Source organism: Rhinatrema bivittatum, chromosome 1 (assembly GCF_901001135.1).
Source record: "Rhinatrema bivittatum chromosome 1, aRhiBiv1.1, whole genome shotgun sequence".
Taxonomy (NCBI): Eukaryota; Metazoa; Chordata; class Amphibia; order Gymnophiona; family Rhinatrematidae; genus Rhinatrema; species Rhinatrema bivittatum.
This window is the reverse complement of record NC_042615.1, coordinates 234,643,586-234,669,826: the sequence shown is the minus strand read 5'-3', so window position 1 is coordinate 234,669,826 and position 26,241 is coordinate 234,643,586. Positions and strand designations below refer to the sequence as shown.

The window sequence follows — 26,241 nt, the reverse complement described above, 5'->3', positions numbered from 1 at the left end:
TCATATCAAGGCATACATATTCATTGCTATTTAGCAAAAGGTATACCGAAAATATAAATCGCCAGAGACATGGTCGTGAGTTCTTACAACCGGAGAGCCCTCCGGTTGTAAGAACTCACGACCATGTCTCTGGTGATTCTCCATTTTGCCTATGAAGCTAAGTTAAAACTTTCTGTAATAACCTAAATATAGGTCACGTATGGACTATGCACTATTGCACTTTAGCAACAAAATAAGCTTAAAAAACACAATAAGACCTATGATTATATTTTCGGTATACCTTTTGCTAAATAGCAATGAATATGTATGCCTTGATATGAGGTCTGTTTGCAACCATTATACTGTGTACTCACACGATTAACTGCATGGATTGTTTGGGATCATAGCTTTTGTTATACTTGCTTACCTTATCGCTATTCCCTGCTCAGTATTATTGCACTAGAGGTTATAATAATTTTTTCTGTTTGACCTTCTTATGTTATCCAGGTCATGTTGCGTTCGTGCTTGCTCTTCGCCCTCGCTCCACCCTCTCTACCTCTTTGGCGACTCCCTCCGGGCATGATGGACGGCCTGCTGCTGCGGCGTGTTCTTGCTGCTTCTCTCTGGTGTCCCCGGGCTGGCCTGACACTGCAGATCCGCCATGTTCCTGATGATGTAGGGCGTGCGTGCGCTCCGAAGTTTGTACCAGAAAGGACGCGAACCTCGGGGGCGTCCCCCCGCAGTGACGTCATCCACTTCCAACATAAAAGGTCTTTGCTTACGCTTACGAATCGAGTTAGCAAGGATTCGTCCAAGCTACTCTGCCTCCTCGAACTTACCAGGGGTACCCACTCCTCGGGGGGCCCCGCTCTCTCCTCTTGTTTTCAGATTGCTAAGACGGGATCCGGCACTTGCTCCTCGAGGGCCTACGTCCCTGAACGCTCAGAAGACTCCCTATTGCCTGGAAGCAATCGCAGACGTGAACATTATGAGTTTCTATTCCAGTTACATATAGGAACCGGTACTCGCTCCTTGAGGGCCAATGTTCCTAAAACCCTCCAAAGACTTTCTTCTATTTCAGAAGTTATTTCATATACAGATATTAAATCATTACACAGATAGATAACTGTGAGTCACCATCGCTCTCTCAGAGTTGTCCCTGGAACCAGGTACTCGCTCCTCAAGGGCCTAACTCTCTCCAGCTACTGAGCCTTCTTATTAATCTATGTGAGTGTATCATCTACTTCTGGTTATGTATCCAGCATACTCTGTCTACTCACTATCTATGAGTCTCTCTCTACAGCTCAGCAAACCCGGAGATAGCAGTTCCAGGATCTGAGGGACTTCAGCCCTGCTGGGTACATCAGCTCACTACTGCCACCTCTGATGGTTCTACTACCTGTCTAATAAAGAACTGTGTCTGTCTCCATACTCCAGCCTAGTCTGTGGTCCCTCTCATGATATCCTCTTGAGGGCACTGTCATCTGCCATCGGCCCAAGGATTCACCATTCTACATTAGAGTGCTCATCTCTCACACTTCAAGAGCTGAGTACAACAAACTGCTACCTTGCAGTCTACCCTCAACTGTTGCTAACATCTTCTTCCTCAGGAACTGCATCATAACCATTTGCTACTTCTTAGCAGGAACTATACAGATGGCCAACACCTCCCTTCAGGGGAACTCTCTTATATCAGGTTGCCACTCTGTGTGGAGATCCATAACAGATACTAACTCCTCCTCTCTGGAAGAACAGATCTTAGATGGTTGCTGACCTCTTCCCTCTGGGGAGCAACTCCATAGCAGCTCCTACAACAGATTGCTACGCAGCAGTCCTAACCTATAACAGACTGCTAACTCCTAGCAGAAACTCTAACAGATTGATAAACGTGAATTATATACATATGTACATTTTTTTTTCACACACATGCACACTCTTTTGTCTTCCACACATGCATTCACTTCTCTCCCTTTTGCACACTCACCCATACATGCATACACATACAAACATGCACACTCATTCACTTCTTGCCCTCTTCCAAACACACATGCACTCTCAATCTCTCTTCTCACCTCGACAGTCATTTCCCCATGCCTGTGGGATAAGCACTCCACTTCCTTCTTCTGCAGCTTCAGCCCACTCTGCCCTTATTTCAGTTTCCCTGCACGGCCTGATGCTGCTGCTTGCTGCTCCTCTAGCATCTACAGTTCCTTGCTCCCCATGTGGTAGGGGCTACATCCTATTTCACGGTCTCCTTGTCCTTCTGCAGCATGACTGCTGACACTCCTCCTCCTCCTACGCGCCTGCACTGCTTCAGTCATTTTATCTTCCGGCCTTCTGCAGCAGGGCATCCAGAGCTTTGGGGGAGGTTGGCCTGGAGACCCGGCAATTCGTTCAGAAGTTTGGATTCTCCAGGCCAAATCCAGAGAGTTCCCAGGCATGCCGGGGAACTGAGAGAGTCTCACCATATGCAAGGAGCAGTTACATCTAAAATTTGTGAGTGAAAAAGGTAAAAACTCTGCTTTAAGATTGTGAATTACCTGGAGTTAAGGAAAGCTGTACTGCTTCTTTTGAGTTGATTTGCATACTACCTGAAGCTAAGGTGAGCTGCATTGCTTGTTTTGAGTTTGGAACTTTTATTCATTGTAAATAAAGTGCACAAAAGGGTAACAGCCAGCGTCTGCAGCCTGAATCTTTCTGGCTGTTACCAAACCACTCTCTCCAAATTACCACATGCGCATTCTACCCAAAGTGCACAAATCTCAACTGGGCCATTTCTTGTCTTCATCTGCAGTCATTCACTATGTTCCTACTTTTAGGATGTTGGTACTCAACACATGAGTGGACAAGACAAACAACAGTACAGGAATTTAATATATTATTAATACCATCATTCAAGTGCAAAAGAAAAAAGAAAGTGTTTCCTGCTCCCAACTGAACTTATAACCAGAGAAGACAATATTATCTGCTGCTCTGAAATCTATTGTAATAAACTATAAATATGTCAACTCTTTTTGCAGAGAGAGAGTTAAGAGCATCTCTTGTGTGAAACAGAATTATAGATACCATGTATAAGCTAAGATAGTAATTTTATATCAATGTAAGGAAGTTTATATTCAATAAAAGGGTTTACTTGACAAAGTCTGGGACTTAGCTGGACAGACCTTCAATTTTAAATATCCTAACCTGTTGAATTATTAAGTTTTAACTGGGTAAGTCACTACCCAACTAAAACTTAAGTCAGAATTCAAAACAGATGCATAGCAAGGGGTGTTCCAGCGACGTGGCTTCTATTTATTGGCTAACTTTGGTCAGAAAAATACTAGGATAAAGTCACCTGAATAATTAAAAAAAAAAAAAAAATTGCATGCTAAGCAGGTGACAATCCTCCTTCCATCCCCACCCTCCAAATCCCTACTTTAAAAAAAAGTTCTTGGGTAAATCCTCAATTCCTGAACCCCCAAAAGCAGCCCACTGTGGAGTTTTAGCACATCACTATCCTTTGATTAAAAAAAAGCTTGTGCAGATGGTTGAGCTTCCCTCCACTAGTGGAAAATGCAAAGGGAGACTCACACAAAAATGTAAAACAAAAAACAGGGGAAACAGACCCACTCCGTCTCTGTCAAGAGACACTTTCTCAATTGAAAAAGTAAGAAATCTAAGAAACTGCTTCAGAGGGTAGTCCTGTACACTCTTCTCCACTCCTCTAAGACATCAACTCCCTCAGTATCTTGTGGAGACACATATATAGATTTTTACAAGGACCCACCCTTTTTTCTTTTTAGGATGCATTGGAGATATCACTCTCTATCCACTACATGTCTCTGGCTACTCCCACTGTGGAAGGTTCCTAGCTTTACAATGAAGCCTAGGAGGCTTTACAAAACAAATCAAAGTTGCTTACCTGCCACTTATGTTCTCCACAGACAGCAGGACAAATCAGCCATACAAGTGGACGATCTCATCAGACAGCATCTCAGTGCCATCAGATGACATCACCACCTTGTATGGTTGATTACTGTCTTGCTTGCCCACTGAGAATAATCACCACCACCCATTATTTTTTCTATACATACAGAGTTAGAGTGTTGATCTTCTAAGAAACCTCTTATGATTAATTGTCACTGATTCTGCACAATCTAAGTCCATTCTATATAGCCTATCAGATTGACCTGGCCAACCTCCAATTTGTAGCCTGCTAAACCAAGCCATCTTCTTTTTTTTTTTTTTTTAATCTTATTTGCAAATTACAGCTTGCTGGTACTGACCTCAGTTACTCCCATAGCTTGCAGTGTCCTTAGGTCATGGTTCCACATGGCTTCTCTTCACTTTTAAATAAGTGAGAATTCATGCTGCCATGAAATCCACTGCCGTTTTAGTTTCCACCATCTATTCTCTGGGAGCCCATTCCACACATTCATCACTTACCCTTTCTATGAAAAAATATTTCCTAATGTTGCTCCTGAATCTATCTTTGGAGTTTCATATCACAACTCTGTTTTAGAACTTTCATTCCATTGTAAAAGTTTTATTTCTTGTGCATTAATAATATGGGATATTTCTCTATGCCGCCGTTATTAATGCCCAGTTGCCAACAGACGAGCAGCATTTTTCCCTCCCTTTCAGGCTTGGGCGTGGCAAGGTGCAAGAAATGGTTCAAAAGGCAAATTATCAGGTTGCTAGCTACAGGATATGAAACACGGGTATCTTCTATGTGGGCAAGGTTTATTCAAAACAAACAGGTTTTCTTGAACTTGAACATAGTATAACATACATTCATAGTCCAATCAGAGTTACTTCACAAGTACTCACGTCAGACAAGGTGTAGATCTTCTGGACCAGGATCCACATTACAGAATATAGCTCTCAAGTTCTCCTGTTGTGGGTTAACACTGGAATAGCTCCAGTGATTTCTTATAAACCCAAGAGAACCAATCAGAGTCCTCAGGGATGGTGTTGCAGGTCTGGACTAAAAAGTAGCTATGCGAGCCTTCTCAGCTTGTTCGGCTACAAAGGCAGAGATCCACCCTATGTCTTACAGGTAGGTACAAGCCCTCCAACTGGGCAGCTCCAGGTTCAAGACCAGGTATAGCACTTTTGCCTCTCTGCAAGGTATGATGAGATCAGAAATGTAGTGCTAGGCTATACAACTCAAAGTGCTACTTATAAGGTGCATTAAGACCAGTTTAGAGAAATGTAGTACTATAAATCCGAATTACTATCTAAATCGTACCAACACTAGATTTTACTATAACATTACACCTTATACAAAATTATAGGATGCTTCACGTTTACATTTTAGGATGTCAACTTTAAGGTGACAATGAAACGCTTCTAAAAGAAGTCTGTATTCAAATAAAAAATTAGCCCCCTGGTATTATGGCTCTCTTTTTATCAAAGCGTTAAAATACATACACATATATTGAACACAAAGTAATGGATACAAAAAGGGGTGGACTTAGCACAAGATATTGAACTGAGAAAAATGTTAAAAAGTACTACTTGATATTTTCTATTAAAATAAAAACAAATTTATAGTGCTTTGAGATGTTCAACGTCGTACTATATTATGAGGTCAATATTCAAAGCGCGTTAAGTGCTATTTAGCCGGATAAGCGGGACTTATGTGGCTAAGTAGCGGCCGCTGAATATGTGCCCATGTTCAGCAGCCACCACTTAGCCATATAAATCCTTTATACAGCTAAAATGTACACACTAAAAAAAAGTAGGTGTGCACCGGGTGGAACTGGGCAGAGCGAGTGACGTGTTTAACATTTACACCCAACTATCGATGTTTGGAATTAGGCATATAAGTGTACATCTAAGTTTAGATGGCCCATAGAGCACGTCTAAGCTTAGCCGGGTTGACTTATCCAGCAAAGTGCACACACATACGTGTATATTCAATGGCTTTGTTGTCCGGCCGCTGAACATACATCGTAACTTAGCTGGATAAACTATATCCGGCTAAGTTACTTAAACAGCCAGCTTTGAATACTGACCTCTGAATATTTAAGAGACTACTTCTAACCTAGGAGTCTTTCCCTCCCCCAACCCCCGCTTATATTGCTTTTATTAATAGTGTGTGTGTGGGGGGGGGGGGGGTCGAGAATTCTATTGTACAAATTTATTTGATCAAAACAAAAAACATTTACTATATGATTCTGAACCCCCCAGCACAATATATTACTACTACGCATCCAAGATCCACCATCTAATCTTCGACGCTAAAGCCCTCTTTAGCTACGTCTCTAACCTCACACAAATAAACCCATCAGAAATCGCTCTCAACCAAGCCAAATCTAAAGCGGAAGAACTAGCGCTATTTTTCAATAACAAAATAAGCAAACTACTAACTCAGCTGCCCCATAACATCACATCTACTTCAACACCACCTCAGACCGCCTTCAAAAATACCCGCTTAGAAGAACTAGAACTCACCTCTTCCATTGAGATCCAAAGTATACTACGGAAAATGAAACCATCTTCTCACCCTTCGGATCACATCCCCTCGAAATTGCTTCTATCAATTCCTGACTCCATCGCCAAATCCCTGTCAGACATCATAAATTGCTCAATAACACAAGGATCTTACCCAGATGACCTAAAATTGGCCTCTCTCAAACCACTACTCAAGAAACCTAATCTAGATCCTAATGACCCAAACAACTACAGACCGATCGCCAACCTCCCCTTCATAGCCAAGATTATGGAGAAATTGGTGAACACCCGACTCTCAAACTACATTGAAGAAAATAACCTCCTATCCCCATCACAATACGGATTCACAATACGGAAAATAACCTCCTATCCCCATCACAATACGGATTCCGCAAAACACTAAGCACGGAGTCCCTCCTCATCTCCTTAACAGATTACCTCATCCTGGGCCTCGATAAAGGTCAAGCCTTCTAATTGATCCTACTGGACCTTTCTTCAGCCTTTGACACCGTCAATCATTCCCTACTCATTAACCAGTTAACCGCCATAGGCATCTCAGGCACAGCACTATCTTGGTTCATATCCTCTCTCAGCAACAGAGGATACAAGGTCAAGATCCAGAACAAAGAATCCTCTCTACACCCGTCGTCAGTAGGAGTCCCACAAGGGTCCTCCCTGTCTCCTACTTTATTTAACATTTACCTTATACCATTATGCCAACTACTCACAGACCTCAACCTCAAACACTTCCTTTATGCGGACGATATCCAGGTCCTGATACCCATTAAGGATTCCTTCGCAAAAACTCTGGCTTACTGGGATACATGCCTTCAAAAAATTAAACTCCTCCTCACCAGCCTAAACCTGGTATTAAATTCCGGCAAAACTGAACTACTGCTCATCGCCTCAGAGAACAACCCCATTACCTCTGCACAGCAAGCCACGCCAACAATCACACAAGTGAGAGACCTAGGAGTCCTAGTTGATAATCGCCTGAATTTCAAAGCCACTATTAACAAAACCACCAAAGACTGTTTCCATCAATTACAAGTTCTGAAAAGAATTAGACCTCTTTTCTATGCCCAAGATTTCAGAACCATTCTGCAAGCAATCATTTTTTCAAAATTAGACTATTGTAACACCATCCTACTTGGCCTTCCCGCTTCATACACCAAACCGCTTCAGATGGTGCAAAATGCAGCTGCACGAATTCTGACAAATACCAGGAGAAGGGACCACATAACCCCTATTCTAAAGAACCTCCATTGGCTACTGATACACTTTAGAATAATATACAAGGCCATTCTCACCACATACAAAAACATCCACCAACTGGCTCCCATTGACCTACAGATCCCTCTCCGACTACACAATTCGTCAAGACCGACAAGAGATGCATACAAGGGTTCGCTACAGGTACCACCGCCCAAATCTACCAGACACAGCACACTAAGAGACCGAGCTTTCTCTACAGCCATCCCACCGTTATGGAACTCCATACCCTCAAATCTCAGAATAGAACCATGCATCTCAACCTTCAAAAAAAGACTAAAGACCTGGATATTCATACAAGCCTTCCCAGACGTCAATTGATCTAATACTTCCAAGCCACCCCTAATCTCCATCTACACTATGGTCGACCTTATCTCCTATCGTTTACTTGTGTAAATTAATAACCTGTCCTTTCTCTTCCTCTAAGCCAAGTTCTTATCACCTTGTTATATGTAACTGCCTTTTCAGCACCATTGTTATTGTTATGTTTACTTTGCACCCTTGTTTTATGTGAACCAGCATGATGTGACTGCTGTCTCGAATGCCGGTATATAAAAAAATCTAAATAAATAAATAAATAAATATTTTATAAGCTTAAAAAAAAAAACTAAGGTAAATAAATAAGAAAATTAAAACAAATATTGTGAAATGTGTTTTCTTTTCAATACCAATATATTTGCACCTTGAAATCTTTGACCAAATCTTCCTTTCCAAATAAAGAACTTCCCGGTATAAATTAGATGGTCTCAGCAAACCTAGAGTCTGATTTACTACGGATTTTCTCCCATTCTGTGGCTTTGGGAAAAATTCTTAGTAAATGAGGCCCCTACTTTGAAAATCTAATGAAAACCCCCTGAATGGAGCCTCCAAAGAGAGGAACAGATGGGCCAAGGGCATCTGTAGCAGCACCGCTGTACTGACTGGTGAGGAAAATGAAACATCACCATGGTAACTCATTTACTGCCTCCTCCCTCAAGACAACAAGAAATTACTCACAAAAGATATTTTAGGAAATCTATAAAAAGAAGAAAATTGTGTTTCCATTTACTTAAAATGTGTCAGCAAAATGTTTCCAAGAAATTTGTTTCAGTTCCGTTCTCAAAGTGAAAAATAAGCCTAGCCAAATAAAAATTAAGACTTTTGATGCATGTTTTTAATCAGCTCTGAAGCTTTAAATTCTACAGTTTAAAAATCAATAAACACTGGTGACCTCTGGCAAAACAGTTTCAGCTATACTTCAATGCTAAAATTCTGACTTGAATCCCTCTTGAATCTTATTTTTATAATCAAGTATTTCCTATTAAAAGGCTGGAAGCATTGTCCCTGCAAAATATCTACTACTGCATACAGGCTACAAAGGCGATAAAATTAATAGCTGCGGTACTCAATGGAGAATTCTGAAATACAGTATACTGTATATTTCCAGCACTTCGATACTAGATGTAAAACAGAACCATTTCATTATTTATACATATTACAATAGCTTGACGGTCTCTGAATTAGTATTACTGCTCAGTTAATCATTATTTCTTTTAGCTTCTGAAGGGCAAAGAATGGAACACCCAAAAGCAACAATAGCAAGTGCCATTAAAGTATATATCAGGGAGCTAGTAAGCTAAAAACATTTTTAATATGCATGATAAATTTGCTCACATCTTAAAGACACCCCACCAAAAAAAATATCCATTCTACTCTCACACATAACTGCAAAAACTCATTCCTCCAAATGCATACTCACTTTTTACATGCGCCCAGAAGTCCTCAATCATAAATGTATTTCTTTTGGCAGAGTAGTATAAGTCTGAGCCAAAGCACTGCTGCAGCTGCACAGCTCCGTTTCCTATGGGAGTGATGCTGATACTATTACAACTTCTTTACACTTGTGAAAAATTAGAATGCTAATTAGATAATGCCCCTTGAAAAAAAGTTTTACAACCTTCTACTTATGCTTTCTAAAGTTTCACATGCAAAAAGTGATTTTGAAGGGCTAGTGTTGCTTTTCCTATCATAGGTTGGCTTTTTTTTTTATTTTAAATTTTTTTTAAAGAAACATTGGCTTATCCTAACATCTAGCTGAACTAAGGCACTCCAACCTGCTAAACTGTCCAAACCAGTAAAGGTCTATAAAACATAGGCAAGGAAAATCATATCAGTTAATTTTTAGGCTAACTCTGTCTAACCGGTTCTTAATCTCTCTCACACCGCTGGTGTTTAAACATACTTAACCTACCTAATGTACCCTACTACCTATTTATTTGCAAACTCTCTCATATCTGTCTGTCTCATTGACAGATTAACAGACATCGGCATCAAAAACACAGCCTTAAACTGGTTTAAATCCTTCCTCCAGAACAGATATTACAGAGTCAAGATCAACAGCAAAGAATCTTTTCCATTCAGTTCCACCCTCGGAGTCCCTCAAGGCTCGTCGTTATCACCAACATTATTTAACATCTATCTACTCCCGCTTTGTAAACTCCTCTCCGAGCTCAAATTAACACATTACGTGTATGCAGACGACGTCCAAATCCTCCTACAGATGATAGATTCTCTGGACAGTACTTTACGTCGTTTGAACACCTATCTATGCTCCATTAATAACCTCCTTTCAAATCTTAACCTGATTCTCAACACAAACAAGACCGAATTCCTCCTAATCACACACAGGTCGATACTGTAACGTGCGGTTGAAGATTTCCCGTCTGTAACGTGCTGGGAGCGCACAATTCGGACGCGTAAGGTGATCCAGCGATACAGTCTCCAGTTTCACGCGTCCTTAGCGCTTCTTAAAACAGATGCATAACCCTTTCCGCACGCAGCATGTATATGATATGTAAATGAACGAATTAGCTGTATAATGAAGGAATTAGCTATTCCCCTCCGATACTGTGATGCGCGCTCAGATTATCTCCTTTGTAACCCGCTATTTTGCCGCGTCCTTAACCTGTTAGTTTACTGCCTACCCTCTACTTGGTGTTAGTGTGGTGTTCGAAAATTAAAACGGGAATAAAAGTGTAAAAAATGGGGGCGATTTCTGCGCTCAAGGCCCCGTCCTGTCCCCTCCTCCCGAAGCAAAAAAAAAAAAAAAACCCGAAAAAGTAGCAAGGCTCGGGCCTGCTACGGTAGTCCCTTCTCCTCTCCTCCCGATTTCGGCGCTCAAGGCGGCCGGGTGGGCGTGCATTCATCCAGGCAGAGGGAGCCGGCGGCGAAAGCGGCCACCGGCTCCCTCTGCCTGGATGAATGCACGGCCCCCGCCGGCAGTGAATGAATGCCCGTGCGATTTCGGCGCTCAAGGCGTGACGTCATGTCACACCTTGAGCCGGGCCGCCTTGAGACGGGGCCAGGGCAGGTGAGCGGGGGCTGGGGGAAAGTTTGCCGAGCATCGGGGAACATAACTGTCCACTTCCTGGTACCTGTCATTTCAAATGTCATTTGAAATGACAGATACCAGCGTGGCCGTGAACCCAGGATACTGTATAGGCGCTCTATACAGTAAAAATGGGTTGTGCGGGCCTAACGCTTGCCTAAGGCTTCCCAGCCACGGCATGCATTTGCATGCAATTTGAAGAGAGTATCGAGCGGTAGGTGAAGAGAACTGTGCGTGCGGGGAACGAGGGTGCGCCTGACACTGCTGCATTGTTTCTACCGTGGCCTTAGAGTATCGATCTGACAGGATGGTAACTTTTCTCTAAACAACCTACCCCCTACAACTCTCCCAACCATCTCTCCCAAAGTCAGAAACCTAGGGGTAGTCATGGACACTCAATTGAGCTTCACAGGCTTCATTAACAACACAATAAAGGAGTGCTACTTCAAACTTCAAGTATTAAAAAGACTAAGACCCCTCCTTCATTTTCAAGATTTCAGGTCTGTCTTACAAGCGATCATTTTTTCAAAAATAGATTACTGCAATGCTCTTCTTCAAGGCTTTCCAGACAACTCCATTAAACCTCTCCAGTTGCTTCAGAATGCAACTGCAAGGATACTCACAAAGTCTAACAAAAGGGACCACATAACACCGATCCTTAAGAAGCTCCATTGGCTCCCAGTCAAATTCAGAATCCTCTACAAGCTTTTAGTAATCACTCACAAAGCCATTCTTAACATCTCTCCGCTGGACCTATTGACCCCCCTGCAACTTCATACTTCAACCCGTCCTCTGAGATTAGCGCAAAGAGGGACTCTTAGAACACCTAAATTCAAAACCTCCTTTAGTAAAAGAGCCTTTTCCACCGCAGGCCCCAAACAGTGGAACCTGCTCCCACCGGACCTTAGGTTGGAACAATGCCCAATTACATTCAAGAAGAGACTTAAGACGCTACTATTCAGAAAAGCCTTCCCATAACACTTGTCCTTGCCTCATCCTCCACGGACCTTCTCTTCCTAAGCTCAGATGCCTAAGCACTTTTTCTTCCGCTGACTAAGCTATTTAATATATGTATATTAGTTTCATTAAATCTATGGTAACCCTCCACTACCCTCCCTCCCCACCTTCCAACCCCCTTACAATCCCTCATTCCTACCCCCTCCCTCGGAATACCTTGTTACCCCAAAAAGCCAACTCTTATCAGTTTTGAAACATTACTCCCCATGCTTAAGCTGTATCCAAGTTTTTCTCTCCCCCTGTTCTATGTAAGACAACTTTGTCACTGTTTTATGGTTGCAATGTAAACCGGAGTGATAATTAACTCTGTTATTTGAACTTCGGTATAGAAAAGTAATAAATAAATAAATAAATAAATAAATAAATAATCTGTATGTATCCATTACATATGCACTCAGTGCCTTTTACTTTATGTAATCCACCTTGGGCTTATCTATAGAAAAAGGCAGAATATCAAATACGTATAATAAAAAAAAAATTCTCAGCTAAGTATATCTTATAGCCTTTAACCTGTAAGCACAGACTATCAATACGAGCAGACTCCATATAAATAAAGTACACACCCCCTTTCCCCAACAAGTACAACTGAAGATTCAATTTAAAAAGATAGCGACCAAAAAGGTACTTACAAGGTAGGCAGGAGAAATCTCCCAAATGTCTTGTCTTTGAAATAATGCTTCAGAATGAGCTCTATAACAAAGAACACAAACAAATCTGGTCCCAATACAATCAGCTTGGCAAATCCAAGCAATGGAAAAAGTAACTGAATGGGCAAGTCATAAGAGCTTCTTGCAATACTAGAAGAGTGGCATTACAAAGGAATTTAAGAAGGTTCATATCCAATACACACAGCAGACAAAGATGAGATACATTTATATGATTTAAATTCCACCTTTCAGGCAAATAAAAAAGGTCTATAAAAGGCTGCTAATATATGAAGCCAAGATGGTGTAATCTAATTTTCTACTTATCTGTTCTAAAGTAACATGGATTTTTTTGGAGGTGTACTTGTAGCTCTGTGAGTGATGCTCTTGTTTTATCATGATGTAGGCAAGAACGCAATTTCTTTGGTGCTACTCTAAAACTGGAAGACTTTAGTTATAGTACTTGGTTATATATATATATATATATATATATATATATATATATATATATATATATATATATATATATTCATTCTATATTAAATGATACACCACCAGGCCATGGTACTCTAAAATAGGTATGGCCTGCGGGCCAAACCCAGCCAGATGAAAGATTTTTTCCAGCCCTCCTCCTCAAATTTTCCCCATTGGATCAGGACCACTGGCACCTTCGATGTCATCAACAATGGCCTGATATCACAATGCACATTTAAGTTCAGAAATCCATTACCAGAGGATATGGTAAAAGCAGCTAGCATATATGGGTTTCAAAAAGGTTTGGACATGTCCTGGGACGAGAAGTCTATAAACTGTTATTAACCAGAGAGACTTGGGAAAAGTGCTCTTTATCCCTGGGCATTAGCAGTATGAGATCTAACTACTGTTTGGGATCCTGCCAGTACTTGTGACCTACATTGGCCACTGTTAAAAAGAGGATATTGGGCTTGATGAATCCTTGATCTGATCCAGTATGGCAATTCTTGTGTTATGACTGGCAGTTCTGGCTACAGTACTCTTAATACCAATCAAGATCATTTTTAGCACTTTGATCAGAGTAACCAGTTTCTTTTAGGGCTTTAATCAGTGTAGTTTTAATGATTTAGCTCATCCTTTCAGTTTGGCTACTAAAGTTTGTGTTTTATGCCAAAAGCAGTAGTCATTTGTTCAAGTCTTTGGTCACTGTCAATACATAGGTACATCTCAGTGAAGAATATATTTTTTGTCACACTGGCAGTAGTGTTAGATAGGCCTCTGGCCATTATTACCAATCAATACTTCTAGTCCTGAGCTTTTAGCATATGCATAGAGCCTATCCGCATTGCACAAAGAGGGGCACCTGTCTACTGGCAGTCTGTTGAGGAATTCTGGTACCTGAAGAAATGTTAAGCTGTGGTGCATACAATACAGTTTTGTACTAATTTTACTGCCACTTTCCCAGACCTTATGAAAAGCATTTTCTCCCTTCAATCACATGTACCATTTCACGAAAAGGCAAAAGAGATTAGGGTGAAAATGGGCGGCCTTACATCATTAGAACACAGTTTATGGCTCTCTTGTAGGGTAATAATACTTTTTATAGTAAAAATGATAGTTAATGTTTGGGAAGGTGTTTGAGTCAGCAGAAACATTTCTTTTGATTTCATGTCCTGCATGTTAATATGGACAGCACATAACAATAGTAACAAAAGCAGGTAATAAAACAAAAGAAATAGTAAAGTCTAGGAGGACTATGAGTATGAAGTAAAATACTGGGGTAATCAAGTTAAAACCAAAAAAATAGAGAGAAAGATAGCATTATACTTATACAACGTTCAATATATTTGTTCATTTCTCAAGATTTTTTATGATATAAGATTTAAACCAACTGGAATTTTTTTTGTATGTCACTTCATAAAAGTGAGCGTCATTGACAAATGAATACTTCCATATAGATATAGATATGTAATTATTTTATTGGTAAATTGAAATTAGATTCAAACCAACTAGTAATGCCAAATTTTATCCAATCTTGACAATGAACAGTAACACTTATTTTACCACTAAACTTTATCTTTGTGTTCATATATTCCTTAAGATTTACGATATTCCCTGATACTTTCAATTAATATGTAAATTAGAGGAGTAATAGCAATAATTACAAATATTAAAAGTATGAACAAAAATTATGTAACATGAAAATCAATATGTTATAAAAAGATCTTTTAATAGTTTTTCTTTGTGGCGTTATGCTATAAGGCAAGAAAAAGTGACACTAAGACAAATTCAAATAATTAATGGATTTAGTCAAAAGTTAGCTGGATAAAGAACATTGCTAATTCTCTTCCACCATTAAAACTCATTAACTTACTCTATTGCATTCAACCAACAAAACTCAGTTTTGTTTTTTCTCTTGTAACTAATTCCAGGAGTTATCCCAACTATAAATGTAAAAGGACTAAGGCCTAGATTTACCAATGTCGCAGGGCTCCTTGAATTGTGCGCTAAAGGGGGGCGAAACGGGGGGGGTCCTGCGATAGCCGCGGTGCGATCACTGCCGGCATCGCGCCAAATAACTACACCATAAAAGGTGTAGTTATTCGGGGCGAAACTGGCAGCGAAAACACAGCGTACCTTTCACTGTCGGTGAAGTCTTCGCGGCGTCAGCCCCGGTGCCGCCCCGACTCCTCCTCTTCCGGGGCTGATGCCGCTCCGATCTTGGTATCGCGTGCGATCCACTTGGAAAATGAACCCCCAAGTCTTCTGGAGATCTACATAACTTAAAGTTAATGGGCAGAGCGGAGGTTTTATCCCTCTTCTGCAGGGATGGGGGGGGGGGGGGGGGGGAGGGAAGGAGGAGACAAATGAGGTACACAAATTCCTTAGTGGGGAGAAGTGCCTTTAGAGAAAAGGCGCCATCTTGAAAAATACAAACCATATTTAAATATATTTCTGTACAAATATTTTTTGTTTATATCCAAACATATCATACGAAAAATATTTAGTAATTTAAACATTACATTCATTAACAGACCACATAGTTTAATAATCTCTCTCTTTTCTTTTACCAAAGGTTTTTCAAACTAATCTTGCTCTTCATTTACCTAAACAAAATGCTTTAATATAAATCAATGGAGTTGACATCAAACATTTAACACGGGAGAAGAAAACAACTTTTTTAAATGAAATAAAATTAACCTTTACTGTCTAAAGGTAGTACAGAAAAAAAGGTAATGTCTAACTGGGGAGATCCAAATCTGGGGTACTAAACAAGAGACTGCTTTTATGAACGTATGATTTTTTTTCAGCCTCCTCAGACTTTTAGTAAATCCTGAAGTATAGCTAAGAGTGATAGATAGTTTTTAGAACACAGTTGTAATTTAACCCTTGAATCCTTTAACATCTTTTTAGCCAGAGTTGGCACAATAAGTATAGAGTGTCCTCAGAGAGAAAATGAGAAAGACAACATTGAAGATCAATGTATAACAATGCAAATTCAAAGAACAAAGATCTGATAGGGGAGGGAGAACATACTGAATAGACAGCTTGCAAGAGAATCTTTAAAACAGGACCCAGTAAGAAGAAACTAAGGACTGGAATCCAGACCAGGATCTCAGACAAAATCAGGAAAAATCTTAGGTAGTAGTTTTCAAAAAGAGATTTACACACTTAAAACTGAGTTTTACACATGTTAAGCACGTAAATGGGTTTCTAAGATTTGCTACAACAACATGTTATATATATGCATGTAACTTTTGAAAATTATCTCACTAGTGTCTAATTCAAGGGTACGTAAGCAGATAGTAGGAAAGAGGTTTTTCTAATTTAGTATCCAGCAATATATTCTATCTCTAACTGAATTGCCTTCTAAATAAAACAAGAAATTTTAGAAGTATCATACTCTAAAACTAGCATTCAAAATCAAGATTCTAATAGTTCTATGTAATAAAATTAATACAAGCAAGTACATTTTATATACAGACATGCACATACTTTAAGCTAAAATTCATTAATGTGTGTATGCATAATACTTTAATGAGCTAATAGAAATTTAAAAATTATAAGAATTTAGACCCAAAATTAATTTTGCGCCAAAATGCGAATGTTCCCCAGAGATGGCTTCCGTTTCTCAAAATATTTTTTTTTTCCAAGCTAACATCTGCATGCCATATAAACCATAAAAATAATTGTCCTTATACAATGTACAACAGTGATAATTAAACATGTCTAGTTTTGTTATTAGAGTACAAATTCATCAGTGTTCTTGAGAAGCAAAACAGAACAAAATACAGATATATCTAAAACTATGACAACATGGTCAAATTTTCTTTTTACTGTTTTTCTTCACCTTCAATGAGAATTATTTTAAGTATCACAGGAATGAGTTTCGCTAGCACTGGCATTCACAATTCACATGAAGACAAAAGGAAGGAGAGAAAGACACAAAAAAGTTAACCTTTTAAGCCAACAAGGACAAATACGAAAATAGAGCAATTCCTTATCGCAATGGGCAAGATTCCATGAGGAAAACCCTGCTCTCCTTGCAATAAGCTTGTCACAGCTACTCAAAAGGAAAACCAAGACTTCAAAAGAATTAAATACAAAATCAGCCCACTCATTCATTACCAAAAATTTAAAGTTTTTGCACACTCTGGCAAAACAGTCAAAACAAACAGTATGCAGATAACCGGAAGGCTCATCTACATACTGCTCCCAGCATCCCCCAGGAAAGGAGTCCAGAGGTCACCGCAAGCGATCCAGGGACTGAATTCCACAGCCCCAGCTTGCAGAGGCCCCGCACCCTTTGCAATAGAAGAGGACCGAAAGCACGTGCTTAACAGCGCACGAAGCTCAGACCCTTCAATAATTTGAGTGAGATCAATTTAATGGTGGTTAAAAAGGATTGGTAAGTATAGCTTTGGGAAATCTTTGAACTTATAAAAGTTTTGAGAAAGATGATATAGTGGGATATATTCTTTTGAGTTTGTGTGTATCTGAGATAATAAGCAAGCCAGTGATAGTTAATTCTAGTGTCTGTCTGTCTTTCTCACCCACTCAACCCCTGATTTTTAGGCAAGAGACACTTTCTCATTAAAAATCACTCAAGCTCATATCTAAATCATACTATTGAACCAGCCCTTATTGAAAGTTTAATCATCCCCTTGTAGGACACTAGCTGATTAACTGGTAAATTCACTTGTAAATATAAAGTACCCTAATTCCAACTCCCTTAGTATCCTAAACTTAAATTAGGAACTCAATAAAATTAAGATGAATGCAGCAGCCATGCAGCAAAGGAAGGGGGGGGGGGGCAGGGATTTCCAGTCTTTTGCACTGAGTGTCACATGTATGATTTTTTTTTACCCGACAGTGAGAGACTGTATGTGTGCACTCTGTGCAAAGAGCTCCTGGCTCTCAGGTAACGAGTTCGATCTCTGGAGGCTAGAGTAGCAGACTTGGAGGAGCTGAGGCAGACAGAGAGGTACATTGATGAGACCTTCAGGGACATAGTAGCCAAGTCTCAAATCCAGTCTGGCAGCCCCAGTGCTAACTTGGATCAGAAAAGTCTCCCAGTAGGAGTACATCACCCGGGTGTAGCAAGAAGTGATCCTGTAGCAAGGACCTGCTCTCTAGGTGATGTATTGTCCTCTCGCACTGAAGACAAGTCTCCCAGTGCAACTGCCCAGGAGGGAAGGGTTAAGCCGGCCAGCATAGTTGATGATTCAATTATTAGAAATGTAGATAGCAGGGTGGCTAGTGGGCATGAGGACCGCCTGGTAACTTGCCTACCTGGTACGAAAGTGGCAGACCTCATGCGTCACCTAGTAGGATTATAGTGCTGGGGAAGAACCGGCTGTCGTGGTACATGTGGCCACCAAAGACATAGGAAAATGTGGGAGAGAGGTTCTGGAAGCCAAATTTAGGATTTTAGGTAGAAAGCTGAAATCCAGAACCTCCAGGGTGGCATTCTCTGAAATGCTTCCTGTTCCATGTGCAGGTCCCCAGAGGCAGGCATGGATGAGATGATGGTGCAGGGAAGAGGGATTCCATTTTGTAAGGAACTGGGGAAACTTTTGGGGAAGGGGGAGACTTTTCCGAAAGGATGGGCTCCATCTTAACCAGAGTGGAACCAAGCTGCTGGCACTAACTTTTAAAAAGGAGATAGAGCAGCTTTTAAACTAGAGCAAGGGGGAAAGCCGATAGTCACTCAGCAGTGCATGGTTCGGAGAAATATATCCTTTAAGGATACTAATGAAACAGGAGAGTTAGGGTATCCCAACAGAGAGATTCCAATAAAAGCAAAAGTAGTCCATGTGACTATATGTAAAAAAAAAAAAAAATCACCTTATCTAAAGACTTCCGAATTATCTCTAAGAACTGAAAAGCAGGTTAATACAAACAAAAAACACACTTTGAAATGTCTGTATGCCAATGCCAGAAGTCTAAGAAGTAAGATGGGAGAGTTAGAGTGTATAGCAGTAAATGAGGAGATTGACATAATTGGCATCACAGAGACCTGGTGGAAGGAGAATAACCAATGGGACAGTGCTGTATCAGGGTACAAATTATATTGCAATGATAGGAAGGATCAACTTGGTGGGGGTGTGGCACTTTATGTCCGGGAGGGTATAGAGTCCAACAGGATAAAGATCATACAAGAGACTAAATGCTCAGTAGAATCTATATGGGTAGAAATCCCATGTGGTTGGGTAAGAGTATAGTGATAGGAGAATACTATCGTCCACCTGGACCAAATGGTCAGACAGATGATGAAATGCTAAGAGAAATCAAGGAAGCTAACCAATTTGGCAGTGCAATAATAATGGGAGATTTCAATTACCATTGCACATATGAGAAGATTTAAATGTGCGTGCTGGTCCCTCCCGAAACACGGTCCGTGTCGGGGGATCGCTTTAAATGATATACTATGTAACTTGTGGAGTTGCCGTTTCAACATTGTTTCACTTTACTTGAAACATTAAATAAAAATCTCTTTTCGAATCTCTCGGTGGTGATACATTTTACCCTGCACCAGTGTATATTGAGATTTCAATTACCCCAATATTGACTGGGTAAATGTAACATCAGGACTTGCAAGAGACAAAGTTCCTGGATGTAATAAATCACTGCTTCATGGAGCAATTGATTCAGGAACCAACAAGAGAGGGAGCTATTTTAGATTTAATTCTTAGTGGAACACAGGATTTGGTGACAGAGGTAAAAGTGTTGGGGCCACTTGGCAATAGTGATCATAACATGATCAAATTTAAACTAATAACTGGAAAGGGGACAGTAAGTAAATCTACAGCTCTAACACTAAGTTTTCAAAAGGGAAACTTTGATAGAATGAGGAAAATAGGAAAAAACTGAAAGGTGCGACTGCAAAGGTTAAAAGTGTTCAATAGGCATGGACATTGTATTTTTAAACAATCCTAGACACGCAGTCCAGGTGTATTCCACACATTAAGAAAGGTGGAAGGAAGGCAAAACGATTACCGGCATGGTTAAAAGGTGAGGTGAAAGGCTGTTTTAGCCAAAAAACATCCTTCAAAAATTTGAAAAAGGATCCGTCTAAAGAAAACAGGATAAAGCATAAGCATTGTCAAGGTAAGTGTAAAACATTGATAAGACAGACGAAGAGAGAATTTGGACTGAAGTTGGCCATAGAGGCAAAAACTCAAAAACTTTTTAAAATATATCCAAAGCAAGAAACCTGTAAGGGAGTCGGCTGGACCGTTAGATGACGGAGGGGTTAAAGGGGCTCTTAGGGGACATAAGGCCATTGCTAAATTAATTCTTTGCTTCTGTGTTTACTAATGAGGATGTTGGGGAGATATCAGTTCCAGAGATGGTTTTCAAGGGTGATGAGTCAGACCAAATGAACCAAATCACTGTGAACCTGGAAGATGTAGTAGGCCAGATTGACAAAGTAAAGAGTAGCAAATCACCTGGAGTGGATGGTATGCATCCTAGGGTACTGAAGGAACTAAAAAGTGAAATTTCTGATCTATTAGTTAAAATTTGTAACCTATCATTTAAATCATCCATTGTACCTGAAAACTGGAGGGTGGCCAATGTAACACCAATATTTTAAAAGGGCTCCAGGGGCGATCCGGGAAACTATAGACCAGTTAGCCTGACTTCAGTGCCAGGAAAAATAGTGGAAACTATTCTAAAGATCAAAATCGTAGAGCATATAGAAAGACATGGTTTAATGGAACACAGTCAACATGGATTTACTCAAGGGAAGTCTTGCCTAACAAATCTGCTTTTTTTTTTTTTTAAGGGGTTAATAAACATGTGGATAAAGGTGAACTAGTAGATGTAGTGTATTTGGATTTTCAGAAGGCATGTGACAGGCTTCTAAGAAAACTAAAAAAGTCATGCGATAGGAGGCAATGTCCTTTTGTGGATTACAAACTGGTTAAAAGACAGGAAACAGAGAGTAGGATTAAATGGTCAATTTTCTCAGTGGAGAAGGGTAAACAGTAGAGTGCCTCAGGGATCTGTTCTTGGACCGTTGCTTTTCAATATATTTATAAATGATCTGGAAAGGAATAAGACGAGTGAGGTTATCAAATTTGCAGATGATACAAAATTATTCAGAGTAGTTAAATCACAAGAGGTTTGTGATACATTACAGGAGGACCTTGCAAGACTGGAAGATTGGGCATCCAAATGGCAGGTGAAATTTAATGTGGACAAGTGCAAGGTGTTGCGTATAGGGAAAAATAACCCTTGCTGTAGTTACATGATGTTAGGTTCCATATTAGGAGTTACCACCCAGGAAAAAGATCTAGGCATCATAGTGCCCATCACCCAGGAAAAAGATCTAGGCATCCTACAACCCGGTCTACTCATTCTCCTCGACCTATCAGCCGCATTTGACACGGTGAACCACTCAACACTTCTGGACCGGCTAGCCGACATCAGCATCAAAGGCACTGCTCTCAGCTGGTTCAAATCTTTTCTACATGACAGATTTTACAAGGGCAGAGTCAACAATAACGAATCACACCCAGTCTGCTCTTCTCTAGGAGTCCCTCAAGGCTCATCCTTATCCCCCACCCTCTTTAACATTTATCTACTACCACTTTGCCAGCTCCTCTCCAAATTAAAATTAACCCACTATATCTACGCAGACGATGTGCAAATATTCATCCCGGTTACGGAATCTCTTCAAAAAACACTAGAATTCTGGAACAACTGTCTCCAAGCTATCAACAACCTACTCAGGAGCCTTAACTTAATCCTTAATTCCAATAAAACTGAAATTCTCCTCGTCTCACAGGACTGTAACTATGCAATGTCTAACATACTCCCTACTAGCCAACTTTCCTTTTCTTATTTATTTATTTATTTATTGACGGCTTTTATATACCGACTTTCTTGATACAAATCAAATCAACTCGGTTTACATTGAACTAAGCAGTAACTATAAATAACCAATCAACAAGAGACAATTTAAGGAGCATAAAAGTTACATTATAACAAGGAAGCCTTAACAGGGAGTAGGAAATAAAGAGAGGGTGAACGAAGATAAGATAAGATAAGAATATACAAGGGAGGGAGGCAAGAAGCCTTTTCTTCTCAAGTCAGAAACCTCGCAGTCATCATGGACAATCAACTAATAATACCACGAAGGATGGCTTCTATAAACTGCAAGTTCTGAAATGGCTCAGACCGCTCCTCCACTTCCAAGACTACCGGTCAGTCCTCCAGGCAATCATTTTCTCAAAAATAGACTATTGTAATTCCCTTCTACTCGGCCTCCCAGCCAATTCCATAAAACCTTTACAAATGCTTCAAAACGCCTCAGCCAGGATTCTGACTAAGTCTAACAAAAGAAATCATATTACCCCCATCTTGAGAAACCTTCATTGGCACCCAATTAAGTTCAGAATCTCCTACAAAGTACTAATAATCATACACAAATATATACACAACCTCATTCCACTGGATCTCAGTATACCTTTTCGACCATATATAACCGCTAGACCAGTGAGAGCAGCATATAGAGACACTCTCCTCGCCCCTCCTATCAAAACCTCATTAAATAAACGATCTCTATCCACAGCGGGCCCCGCGCAATGGAACTCTCTACCGCCAGAACTCCGGAAGGAATCTTGCCCAATCACTATTAAAAAAAGAGACTCAAAACGTGGCTATACGAACAAGCTTTTAATCTATGCCAATAATCTCTGCTCTATCTATCCAAACAGGTGCTCCATTTACCGTGACTATTTAATCCAATAAGCACCTGGATATTTAACTAGGTTAGTCTTAACTCCGCAGAAGAACTCGCACTACTTTATTTATTCGTTGTAATTTATTCCCCAGTTCCTTGTTCCAAGTTTATCTCCCTGTTCGATGTAACCGCATTCTTACATGCATGTTAATGTTATAATGTAAACCGAAATATGTAACATTGCTACATTAATTTCGGTATATAAAAGTTAAATAAATAAATAAATAGTGGATAACACATTGAAATCATCGGTTCAGTGTGCTGCGGCAGTCAAAAAAGCAAACAGAATGTTGGGAATTATAAGAAAGGGAATGGTTAATAAAAACAGAAAATGTCATAATGCCTCTGTATCGCTCCATGGTGAAACTGCACCTTGAATACTGTGTACAATTCTGGTCGCCACATCTCAAAAAGGCTATAATTGCGATGGAGAAGGTACAGAGAAGGGCAACCAAAATGATAAAGGGAATGGATCAGCTCCCCTATGAGGAAAGGCTGAAGAAGTTGGGGCTGTTCAGCTTGGAGAAGAGACGGCTGAGGAAGAATATGATGTAATGTAATAAACGCATGTAAACCGGCATGATGTGGTTTCTAATCACGAATGCCGGTATAGAAAAACGCTAAATAAATAAATAAAATGATAGAGGTCTTGAACGAGTAGATGTGAATCGTCATTTACACTTTCAGATAATAGAAGGACCAGGGGGCATTCCATGAAATTAGCAAGTAGCACATTTAAGACTAATCGGAGAAAATTATTTTTCACTCAACGCAGAATAAAGCTCTGGAATTTGTTGCCAGAGGACGTGGTTAGTGCAGTTAGTGTAGCTGGGTTCAAAAAAGGTTTGGAAAAGTTCTTTCAGGAGAAGTCTATTAACTGCTATTAATCAAGTTTACTTAGGGAATAGCCACTGCTATTAATTGCATCAGTAGCATGGGATCTTCTTAGTGTTTGGGTAATTGCCAAGTTCTTGTGGCCTGGTTTGGCCTATGTTGGAAACAGGATGCTGGGCTTGATGGACCTTTGGTCTGACCCAGCATGGCAATTTCTTATGTTCTCTCCAAAAGTGAGTCTCACGCATACATTCACACTGGACACACTATTAGTCTGAGAAAATTTATATTGTGCCTGTTTTCAGCAGGGGAATCTTCCCAGGAGCTTTAACCCTTTTTCTGTCAGCCAGGTTTCACCCAATATCTTCCAGCACCCCACAGGTTAACATTGGTTCCTTGAGCAGCACTCAGGTAGTGAACATCTCCCTGTGTGCCTAGGAGTATGATATCTCTTACGATTAGGTTCATCCAATCATATGCACACCCTGCTTCTATCAGGGGAGTCTGTCCAATACCTCAGGGTTAACCCCGTGTATCTGTGGTAAACCTAAAATACCTAAAGTCTAAGAGATCAATATTCATAATTTATCCATTTAGATTTTTAGTTTTCAATATTTACCTCTACAAGTCTAATCTTTCTGCTGTCATATGCTTGCCAAAGATTAATGGTCAGCAGAAGCTTTTTTCAGAATAGGCCACATAGATGTGCATTTCAATATAGAAGGCAGGACACCCTTAAATAATAAGATAATAGTTATTTGAGAGATTTGATATCACAATTGTTTTTCAATAAGGTGGTTGCACAAGGATTATTTGGGCACGATAAGTTCATTTTGGCAAGAAGAGTACATCAAAAAGGTCACATTTCACCTCTTCTTAACAGGTTTCAACATAGGGTACTTTGATATCTGAGGTGAATCTGCTACAGATATTAGTAATTTTTAAGTGAAAACAGGTTGCAAACTCATTGCAACAATCAAAATCAGGAGCAAGTTCATCTCTAGCCCTAGTACTGTCAGATCTGTATGCCATCCATTTGGCTGATTGATAAAGTTAAGATAAATTATTCTCAGCTGTTCAGATTCTATAGGAAAAATATTTTTTGTTTCATTGATCTGCATTTGATAAACCACTAGATGTGAATGGTATTTTACTTTGTAGATGTATATTTATAACATTGGCAAATCAAAGCTATCACAACTTCTGCTTAATGGTTTTCAGTATATAAGTAAGCCATGGAGCAGATTTCAAGCGTTATTTTTAAACTGGTTTTAAAGGGGCAAGTTCATTAGAGACTTCAAGTATAGTTGAATGACAAGTCTCAACAGCATAGCTTAATTGAGATGTAGAAAAATTAGTCAGATACAAAGAAGTAATGCTTTAACTTGATCAACTTCCATATGACCATACTGAAGTTGAATGCACAGTGTTTGGAAGCTGCAACAAATAGCTTTAGAACACACAGTCACACAGGGGATCAAATAATGATCTGACCAAGGTATTTTATAAGTCACCTTCTTGGGAGGTCTCTGCGCGAAAAACCTAGCATTAATAAAAATCTGGTGTAACGTATGCCCATGCTTATGGGTTGGGCAATCAACATATTGCTCCTCTCTCAGGCCAGTCATAGTATCCAAGAAAACCTCTCCAAATATTGAGAGAGGAAGCCGATCCACACATAGGTTTAAATCACCAAGGACAAGTATAGACTGCAAACGAACATGTAGATCAAATAAAACCTTGGTTAGCGGGGAGGCATTTTAGGACAAAAGACAAGACAAAAACCTCCTCTCACTAGCACTAACTCGTATGCAATAATGGAATGTAAACACGAATCAACCAACCTCAAACCCTCTCTCACTAATTCCTGCTGAATATTTATCATACTATTACCATTCACAACTGTGTCATATTTATTCATTTGATTACCTATGTACCGTTTCATAGTCTTATTTTTTCACTTGCTATTCTAATGTATCAATAGGCTGAAATGTAAATATTGTGCTGTTCAATTTCTCCCCTTCCATCCCAAGTTTATTTTCCTTGTTTTTTTGTAACTTTCCCTCTCCCTTTTTCTGATTCACTGTATTTAAAGTTCAAGGTTCTTACTGAAAATATTGTTTTTTACGTTACGTTATGCTTTACACTCCTTGTTATTTGTAAACCGGGTTGATGTGATGCCTATCATGAAACTCGGTAAAACAAAAACAATAAATAAATAAATAAAGACAAATAGTAACAGTAGCTGAAGATACAACCAAGACCTCAGAGAGGTACCAGATCAAAAATGTGGTTCACAAAAGGATTCAATTCTTTCTTAAAAAGAGCCATTAGCCTCCTAACCCCATTTGTTAGGTTGGGGTTGAGAATAAAACATGATAATTAGGCGGGCATAACTGACTGAGTAGAACAGAGTCTAAAACAAATAGTCAGGTTTCAGTCACACAGTCAGGAGATTTTTC

At 39.8% G+C, this 26,241-nt stretch overlaps 1 protein-coding gene across 4 annotated transcripts in view; it reads right to left on the bottom strand.

Moving 5' to 3' along the window:
* The window catches only part of CTBP1 (C-terminal binding protein 1), a 943,073-nt gene that overhangs the window by 550,089 nt on the left and 366,743 nt on the right, over positions 1-26,241 (bottom strand). Inside the window, exon 1 of one of the 4 annotated variants that reach the window (XM_029592708.1) lies at positions 9,431-9,526. The exons of the other annotated variants lie outside the window; for them this stretch is intronic. Coding sequence (XP_029448568.1) covers positions 9,431-9,461 — 31 coding nt within the window. The 5' untranslated portion in view covers positions 9,462-9,526. Of the gene's footprint in view, positions 1-9,430; positions 9,527-26,241 lie in introns of those variants that run through there. 4 annotated transcript variants of the gene reach the window in all.